This window comes from Camellia sinensis, chromosome 6 (assembly GCF_055761805.1).
Source record: "Camellia sinensis isolate YWXY chromosome 6, ASM5576180v1, whole genome shotgun sequence".
Taxonomy (NCBI): Eukaryota; Viridiplantae; Streptophyta; class Magnoliopsida; order Ericales; family Theaceae; genus Camellia; species Camellia sinensis.
The window spans coordinates 130473756-130483801 of NC_138966.1; the positions used below are offsets into that span (position 1 = coordinate 130473756).

A 10046-nucleotide genomic window follows, 5' to 3' on the forward strand; every position below is an offset into this window, starting at 1 on the left:
TCTGGTATATTTCTCGATTCTGGCCATGAGCTTCTCCATGCTTTTGGCAATGTCTTTGTCAGTGATTTTCGGAGTAGGCAGCTATCTTTCAAGCCATTTTTAAATGATACGGCGGCCACTTCTTGGTTGCATTCAGGTATTCGGTTGAATACCTCGTAATACCTCTTGGCATAGGCCCTCAGGTTTTCATCTTCGCCAATCTTTAGAGCCATTAGGGCGTCTACCCTTAAAGGTTGTAGTTTGTTTGTTACGAACCTGGCCACAAACATCTCGGTTACGCCTTCCCAGGTTTTCACACTTTCTTTCGGCAATTTGTGAAACCAATCCGATGCAATCTCCCCGAATGATAAGGGAAACACTTTGCAGAGCAATGGCTCGTTTCCAATGTACAATGCCATCGAGTTCAGCTCTAATCCGACGTGAAAGTTGGGGTCCGACTTCCCATCGTATACCTGGAACCTCGGCATACTGAATCTCTTCAGGGCTTCCATTTTGTCCAACTCTACCGAGAATGGTGTTCTCGGTTTAGCAGGGAAATTTACCTCGGCATGATCTTGCTTCCCCTTGAGGTAATCTCTCAGGTTCTCTTTGGTCCGCCCAGGTGCTCGGCTATCTCCTAACTTCAGTCTTTTCAGCGCACTGCTCTCAGCTTCGTTGCGGGTCCTTTTCGATCTTTCTGCATGAGTTATGTCGAAGCACAGCTCCTGCCTTTGAACATGCCGATGTTCTCTGGGATCTGCCTCTTTAGTGTGATGTGTCCTTCGTGAATCTTCCCTCCTTGACTCCCCTCGCCCGACCTCCCTTGAAGGACGGCGAGAGTGTTTTTCGCTCCTGGTGTGCTAGGGGGCTACTAGGATTGTTTTCTGCCTTCCTTTCGGGGCATTGGCCGCTAGCATCGGCGTGTCCTGCAGCGGGAATAGTGGCTGCATGACGTTGTTTTGCATCATAAAATTGATGACCGATTGCAGGTCCGCCAATTTATTTGCCATCTCTTTCACCTCTTCGTTCCTCCGCCGGCATCTATCATTCCATACCTGGAGGTCGTCCTCATTGTAGTTCCCGCTTTGATCGGGTTTCTTTGGTACGTCGCCATCTTGGCCGACGTCTTTCTTTCCATGATTCTGGTTCTGAGTCTCCTTATTGCAACCATCTTCCTCCATGCTAAGGTCAACGTGTTTACCGTTCCCAGCAGGGATTTCGTCCCCAGCCTTTTCCCTTTGTTCGTCATTGGCCATCTATCCTCCTTTCTTTCCTACAGACGGCACCAAATTGTGTGAGTGAATTTATGACCACACGGCTAACTCGGTATTTAGCTAGAAAGTACTGGCAGAATAGATGGCGCCTGAATGACCTGCAATAGAAAGAAGAGACTTCGGCGGTGGTTCGTCCACCCGGGGGCACTCCGATGATTAAATCAGTAATCAAATATCTCTCACAGATAATCAATAGTGCTAAACTTACCGTTCTGGATATAAGTTGCATACCTTAGACCCATGGGGGTGCCTCTCTTTTATAGTTAACTCAATCTTTGTCTCAACAGAAGCCTTGCTTCAATGGACTTTAGCTCAGTGCTTATCCTGGACTCTTTAACAGATAAAGATAAACTCCCTAAGAGTGTTATCCTTATCCATGCTGAAGTCCTTCCTCATTCTAGGACTCTTGTGCCTTATCCGCTTATCCCGGATTCCGATATCTTCGGAGATAACCTCGGCCTAACCGAGATCACCTTGGCGCCATGACCAGGACACGTGGCACCTCGGCTGACATGTCGGCATCACCTTGGTCACGTGTTTGGTACTCTAAAAATGTGTCCCCACAGTAGGTATGTCCTATATATTAAAAAATACAAAATAGTTTTGAATTCGGTGTAATATTTATCAAAAAGATATAATACAATTTTACTCAAAAGAGATAATCACATTAAATTTGTCAAAAGATGAATAGTGATCAACCAAATTATTCAAAACATGAATAGTAAAATTTTCAAAATATTTTTATGTAAATAATATTTATAATAAATGTATTATACAATATATATTTTAAACAGGTAATATTTTGTGTCAAATAATATAAAATATGTATATTATTTACAAATTTTCAATTAATATTTTAGATATTATCAAAATTAAGTAACATAATTAACATGATTCAAGCCTAAATCATAACCCAAATTACTCTCTTGTGGGTGTTTGGTAGTTGGCTTTTTTAATGGATTTTTTTTGGGGAGACTTATTTATAAGTCCTTTTTCAGACACTTATGGTAGGCTAAGTTCTGTGTAATTTTTTATAGAGTCTCAAGTCCTATTTAGATAAGAATGTATTCCACAAGATCCTACATAAACGTAACGTGACGTGACACTTACATAAACGTAACGCAACATGGCACCTACATAAACGTAACGTAACGTGACACCTATATAAACGTAAAGTAACGTGGCACCTACATAAATGTAACGTAACGTGTCACGTTACGTTTCGCAAACTTAATAAGTTTTTATTTTTTTAAATTGAACGTGAAAATGTTGCTGGTTTATGTTGGTGTCACGTTACGTTTTATATAAATATGATCTATGGTAACATTCAATTTCCTATATAGGAAATTGAATGTTGCCATAGAGCATAGGTGTCACGTTACGTTTATGTAGATATCACGTTACGTTACGTTTATGTAGATATAATCTATGGTAATATTCAATTTCCTATATAGGAAATTGAATGTTGCCATAGATCACAGGTATCACGTTACGTTTATGTAGGTGTCACGTTACGTTACGCTTATGTAGATATGATCTATGGTAACATATGTTACCATAGATATATGTGTCACGTTACGTCTATGTAGGTGTCACGTTACGTATAGGTGTTACGTTACGTTTATATATGTGTCACGTTACGTTACGTTTATATAGATATAATCTATGGTAACATTCAATTTCCTATATATGGTTTTACTATTATTTATGATATTAACAACTAATATTGAGGGTAAATGTGCCAACAAACTTCCCACAAAACTTATGGGAATATAAGTTTTTTAGTAGAACCACATGTAGCATAAGTCTCTCTAATAGGATTTATAAATAATTTTTCTTTTTTTTTTAATCTTTAGTAAAAATAATTAAAAAGGTTCAAAAAAATTTATATTTTTGGGTTCTATTTTACTTACTTAGATGGACCAGAAAAGTTTTAAAAAAAATTTGAAAACTAAATCTAGAAAGGACAAAAAAAAAAAAAAAAAAAAAAGAAAAAAAGAAGCGAAAAACAGATGATTTTTATTTTTATTTTTTTTACTGTCTAGAATGAACTTTTTTGAAATTCTTTGAAATAGTAATTAATTTTTAGATTCGTCTACCCAAGGCATGAAAAGTAACAATTTTTGACATAATTTTGAAAAAATGTCACTAAAAATGAAAAAAAAAATTGAAAAATATGATTTTTTTGTTGTTGGATGACAAGTTGTTTGGCATACAACTAAAAAAAATTACATTTTTTAAAGCACAATCTAAAAAAAAAAAACATTTTTAAATTAAAAAAAATTAGTGATTTCTTTTCAAATTTGTGTCAAAATTTTTACTTTTCTGATCCGTAGAATAATCTAAAAGTAAAAAAAAAATCCAAAAAAGTTCTCTAAAGGGAATTTTTTTTTTAAAAAAAAAAACCAACTATTTTTTACATTTTTTTGTCTTAAAAGTTTTATTTAATTATTTTATTTTTCTGTTTGGTCTACTTTAGTAGAGCCTAGAAGTTTAAAACTTTTTGAATTATTTTATAAAAAAAATGTTACTAAAAACAAAACAAAACAAAAAATTAAAAAAAAAGTCCATCTCAAACATGTCAGTTTTCACAGTTAATACCAAAAAACTTCTTATCAAATACCAAAAAAAAAATACATTCACATTCATATTATTAAAATCGCCTATTCTATAACGAATTACTTCGGACCATTCGATTTTAACCGATCAAGTGGATCCTTGCCATTGTCACCATAGAAGCTGAGCCCAACAACACTGAACCGAACCGGGTAGAGCGGGTACGACTCGGTTGTAAACACAGTCCAGTCGTTACTGATCGGAGTCAGAAGTAGAAATATCTCTGCGATCCCAATTACACTTCAATTTCTCCAAGATCGTCGTCTCCTCTCCTCCCCAGGTCCCTCTCTCTCTCTCTCTCTCTCTCTCTCTCTCTCTCGCTGATTATCTTCATTTTGAGGGATACTAATTTTGGGTTTTCAATAAAATTGGCCATATGTGATTCTATCTTTGAGAATATTTTGAAAGAGAAAGTGAAAATCATGGCTTTAACGTGTGTTAACTACTGAGTGTTGAGCTCTTGTATCTGGACTTGTGTTGTGTTGGCTGTGCTTTATGAATTTTGATGCATTTTTTTGGTTTTGTTGACATCACTTGATTTTAGGTAAATGGTTTGTGTTTTGGCATAATACAAGCAAATTCTTGGAACAATTAGATTAAACTCAAGTTTTGTAAAGCACAATAATAAGTTAGCCAATGGTAAATTTTAATACATTTAAGCTCAGAAAAAAAAAAAAAAATTCAAAAGACCTCTTCTTCATGCTCTACGTTTTTCCATTTTTTGTTGACTTTTTAAATACATCTTGTTAAATTTGATGTATAGAGAAATAGAGAGAATGAATTATGTATTATTGATTGATGTATTTTATAGGTGTGTTGAGCTCTCTCCTTTATAGAGGAGAGGGAGAACAATTACAAACCGAAAGTAGAAGCACAAACCAAACAACATTATTAAAGGTACATTATTAAAGCATACTAATTATTATACTAACCTAATTATTAAAGCAACATTTTACATATTATATTCTAACACATCTTTATGACATAATTATGATGCTACTTTTCAATTGTGGTTGATCCGAAAACCTAGATTAACACAAGCAAAGTCTTTGAACAGTTAGATTAAACTCAAGATTTATAAAGAACACTAATAAGTTAGCCAATTGAAAATTTTCATATATTTAAGTTCAGAGGAAAAATAAAATAAAAAACCTCTCCTTTAATTATGATTGTATGGTTCAATTTTAGTTGTCCTGAAAGTTGAACCATCTACTTAATCTTGTGAAACTAACAAGAAGATATTTATAGGCATTCTCACATGAGTGATCTCTAACTTCAGTTAGACATGTCTTGGTTGTGTCAGATTTCTTGCTTCTCACTTGTCTGTCTCTTATGCTGTGTTTGGTTCATGGATTTAGGTAGGAATTTGGAAATGAAAAGAGAAAAGGTATGTGAAATCTGAAAGAAATATAACTATATTATTTCACCTACATTTCTCACATCTTTTCCTTTTCCCTCTCCAAATCTTTATCCAAATCCATGAACCAACCACACCCTTGGTGAATTTGTGAGAGACTTAAGCACAAGTTTTCCATACAAAGGTGCATCAAAAGCCCTGTTAATATATTGATTGTCGGCATAAAACTTCCAGTGACTAGTAGAGTCAAGCTGAATTTCATAGATGTGAGCTATTACATGGACACTTTCAAGTTTGTTAAGTACCTGTGACACTTGTGTTAGGCTATCAGATATGTGTCCGACATGCCTAGTTGTGCTGCATGTTTAAGTGGTCGAGTTTACCATATAACTATGCACAAGATATTCATTTTATATATAAAATGCTACTACATTTTATTTTATAGACATCATTTTACCCTTATAACATAAAAGAAGTATATAAAGATATATGAAATATAATCGTGTCTTGGTGTCATTGACATGAGATTTAGATGAATCCGACACTTAAACACATAAACCATACCCAAACTCATTGGATGGCCAAACAAGCCAAGGAAATTTTGTTGGACACAGTTAGCATTATTAATAAACAAAACAAGAGCATATAATGTTGATAAAATTCACATCACAATTAGTAGAGGCCGATTTTTGATCGGGTAAGTGGGGTGCTCAATTCATGACCTTCCCCTCTCATACCTAAGTTCCCAAGCTGAGATACTTTGGTTATGATGGGCAAGTGGCCTTTGGCACGAGTCACGGATTTCCTGGGTCTAAATGGAAAATTAGTCCCTTAGAAGTAAATACACCAACAACAAAGGGAAGTATCAAACAAGAGATTGTGCTTAGTATAAGAGAGATGTAATGCCCTGGTAATGAACCTCCGAAGAGATTAAACCATTTAACATGAGAGGTCTCTTTCTTATGCCTTGAGGGGCAATCTTTTGTGTGAAGTCACCTAAATATTCTAGCACATTTGACAAAACTTATTTGTGACTTAAAAAACCATTTCAAACCCAGCTTAAAAATTTTGAGCTTATTTTGAGCTGAACAGGCAAATAATGTTAAAACCTAATAAATTTTTCCAAACACCATAACTTTTCAAAATACAACTGTTTAAGTATGTAATTTCAAATTATAAGCTAAATAAGCTGCAAATTAGTTTTTCCAAACGGAGCTCAACTGGTTTATTTCAATTTGGCTTTTATTGTAATATACTATTATACTTTGTAAAGTTTTAGTTACCTTTCATTGAAAATCAAGTTAAACATAAGGTAGCTTTGAAATTGATTGTCTGAAATAATTTGTCAGAACTGAAATAATTCAGACAAAATCCCTAGATCTATCACCAATACTATTCTGACTGCTTTGAGATTTTGAAGTGTCCCTTTTCAACTCTTTTTTGTTGTTATTGTTGAATACAGTTCAGGGATGCTGGGAAAATTATTTGCTTCTCCTTCGCTGACCTTTGACTCTGGGACATGCTTCTGCTTTTCTTCTGTAAGTGTCATCTTTGACCTAAACTGTAAGTGAACTTATGATTATGAAATATGGATTCAAATTAAGGGATTCCTTTTTAGTTTCAATAGTTTGTTAAAGAATAAATGTGCTTTTTGATTGGCATCCTTAAAATGTAGAGCCATGTTGCACTGCACGCACTCTGATGGTATTAAAGGGAAATTTTTAATGAGTTTTTGGAAATATGTTTATGCTGTTTGATACAAATAGACTCATTTAAAATGTTGTCAATTTGAAAGTTTTTCAATGTGTGGATGGGTTTAACGGACAATTAGAGGTTCACTGGAGTGGCAAAACACATCAAAGGCACTGAAGACAAGGGGATGTCTGAGAGAGAAATGGAACAGTCTAGCCATGAAGTGAGAGAGGCAGTAAAGAACCAAAGCTCAGTGCTCTAGTAGGACTGCAATCTCAAAGTGAAGTATGATGTGTTGTAAGGGGTACAACCCTCTGTACATAGAAGGCAAGCTCGTGGCCTTAGTTGATGATCCAAGAATGTTGTCATATCTTTAGGGAACCTGTTAGGGTTTTTCGGTATCAATTAGGCCATTAGACCTATTCCTTATAAACAGAGCTTAGTGGTGAGTCCTTTCTCTCACAATTGGATTGGCCTAAGGCAGCTTGACCTGTATTAGGTACAAAAAGCTGTGGCGAAACCTCCATCTCTGGTGTCTGAACCACAAGACCTTAGTGTCCTGTCCTGTGATGCGTACCAAATGGCTTGGCATATGTAACCTAGGCCCTGCCTCGTAAACTTTAGGAAGATATTACTTTTTGGTAAAGGATGATTAGGTTTTTAGACTAGCATACCGTTGTCATTTGGAAAAAAAAAAAAAAAGGTGATATTTCAAATGTTCTGAATATATGAACACACTTTTTTAACTTCTAGGAAGAGTAATTTGCGTTGAGTCAGAGAAGCATCAGGTTATCTTGGTGACATCTATAAATTTCGACATCCAAGTTATCTTGGTGACAACTACCAAAGCCAAAATTTAAAATGTCATAAGAGACCATTTGGTGTTTCCACTTCTTCCATCCTGGGCTTCATCTCTGCAGGAAGGGATTTTCCCTCTATATTCTGATTTGCTAGTGTAAATAGAATTCTTCGTCTTACTATATGCTATTTCTTGTTCCAGCCTGATCGCACAACCAGTGCACCAATAGTGAATGTGAACATATCAAATGGTGTTCGACCTCATATGTTAAGAGCAGCTTGGACCTCCATTTTGCCCTCTAGAAAATGGGAGATAAATTCGACCGCGAAAACTGAGAGTTTAGTCTTAAGCAATGAAGATAGGAAGACATGGGAAGCATGCAGACAAGCTCTTTCCACATTTAAATTTAGTGTTGAGGACGAAGACAAAATACTCGGAAAAGCGTTTGGCCAAATCCACTCACCGTACTGGGGCGAAGAAAGGAAAAAAGAAGTGCCAACATTAGAACTTGTAAATGAAGTATTGGATTATCTGAGGAGTTTAAGCCTATCAGATGATGATCTTTCGAAACTGCTCAAGAAGTTCCCTGAAGTTCTGGGTTGTAGCCTAGAAGACGAATTGAAGACCAATGTGCAGGTTTTGGAAAAGGAGTGGAGTATAAAAGGAAAATCGCTACAAAATCTTCTTCTTCGCAATCCGAAAGTGTTGGGTTATAATGTCGATTGCAAGGGAGATTGTATGGCGCAATGCACTCGTTGTTGGGTTCGATTTTAGCTGGATTAATTTTCTAATTATTTGTTTTTGTAGAAATATAACCACTGTAATTTTTCTCTCTCTCCCAGATTTGAAGATGATTTTGGCATTGTTGTCATTGAATTAAATACAAGCCCAAAATATCCGTTATGTAGGAAACTTCTTTGTATAAATATTTAATTTGGGCAATATATGGTTTTGAATATTTTGATTAAGAAGTGATTATGCTTGTTTAATACATGTGTTTTGACTAAAATTGTACTTGTAATTCTCTAGCAGTTGCTTTGATTTGTAGCACCCATTCATTATCTCAATTAACAAACACTTAAACACACAAAATTGAGTTTCAGTCTTACCTCTTTTTGTCGGTTAACACATACTAACACAACATTTTAACATCTTCAAAAGTTACACACAAAATATGGTCGAAATTTTATATTTTGACCCCTAATTTCAGTTTGTGTTATGTTTGTTATCATTGTTATGGCATGGAATCCTCACAAGCACATGAGGCATGGTTTTCCTCCACTCTTTCGGGAACTTACTGTTGTTCATCACTTTCATTGCTATGCGAGAGATGTGCGACAGAACAGATACAGCAGTAACAGAGTTTGTTAAAAACAGTACCTAAAAATGACCTGCACGTAAACATCACCATTGAAGAGTGCATTTTTTCTTCTTCTTTTAAAAGGGCAGATACTACAGCTTTACACATGCCTCTCTTCCTCTTTCACCAAAAATTTTCCCATTTTGTGAAAAAATGAAAATGGTAAACTCAAAGGCTACACTGTTGTTAGCAATCCTCTGTTTTCTCCTTGTTCATGAGGTATGTTCTCCAGTGCCATGCCGTTTCTCTCCTCCCCAATAAAGTTTGCTTACATTACGGGTACCATTGCACTACCTTTAGTAGAACAAAAGAAGGATAAAAAAACACTTTCATTTAGGACATTTCACAATATTTGAAATATCATGTCCAAGTGACAAGTTTAATTTTTTATCTATTTATATAACAGAGGTTGACATTGGTACAAAATTGATAGTTTAATGTAGTATAGTGTAATATTATTTTTTTTTTTAGTTGAGAGTGATAAAGTGATGTTGAGTAATAATTCAAGTGATAGAAGCATAATTTTTTATAGGGTTGACAGGGTATTTTTTTGATAAAGGTTTAGTGCGAAAAGAAAAAAAAAAAATTATTAAATGAGGGTGTCAAGTGTAGTAATTTTTAGTTCGAGAAATAAAATAATACGACACAATAATTGAAGGGAGTAAAGTACAATTATTTAAAATTTTCTTAGAATTCTTATACTGGATATACCTTTAGTGGTTGAGAAACATGTGTTACCACCATGGGAACTACAAGCCAGGTTGTGTTGCAGTTTCTTTCTCTATTTTATTATTTGCCGCAATTGACTCTCAAGAAGCAGTCTTTGATTAAAATTTATTTTGAAATTCAGTTGGAGATATATAATAGACCACAATTGATTGTTGAAGCTCAAGCTGAAGCTAAAGGTGAAGGTGAAAAGATAGGTAAGAGTGTTTTACCATGCTCTCTTGTTATTGCAACCCTACATAA

At 35.0% G+C, this 10046-nt stretch overlaps 1 protein-coding gene across 1 annotated transcript; it reads left to right on the plus strand.

Moving 5' to 3' along the window:
* The first annotated feature begins 4090 nt into the window (after positions 1–4090).
* Positions 4091–8685, plus strand: LOC145792886 (Mitochondrial transcription termination factor family protein). The gene is made up of 3 exons (XM_082874748.1): positions 4091–4149; positions 6689–6764; positions 7919–8685. Exons 2-3 carry the CDS (start codon positions 6696–6698, stop codon positions 8489–8491), a joined length of 642 nt encoding a protein of 213 aa, XP_082730874.1. The 5' UTR covers positions 4091–4149; positions 6689–6695; the 3' UTR covers positions 8492–8685.
* Positions 8686–10046: the final 1361 nt, after the last annotated feature.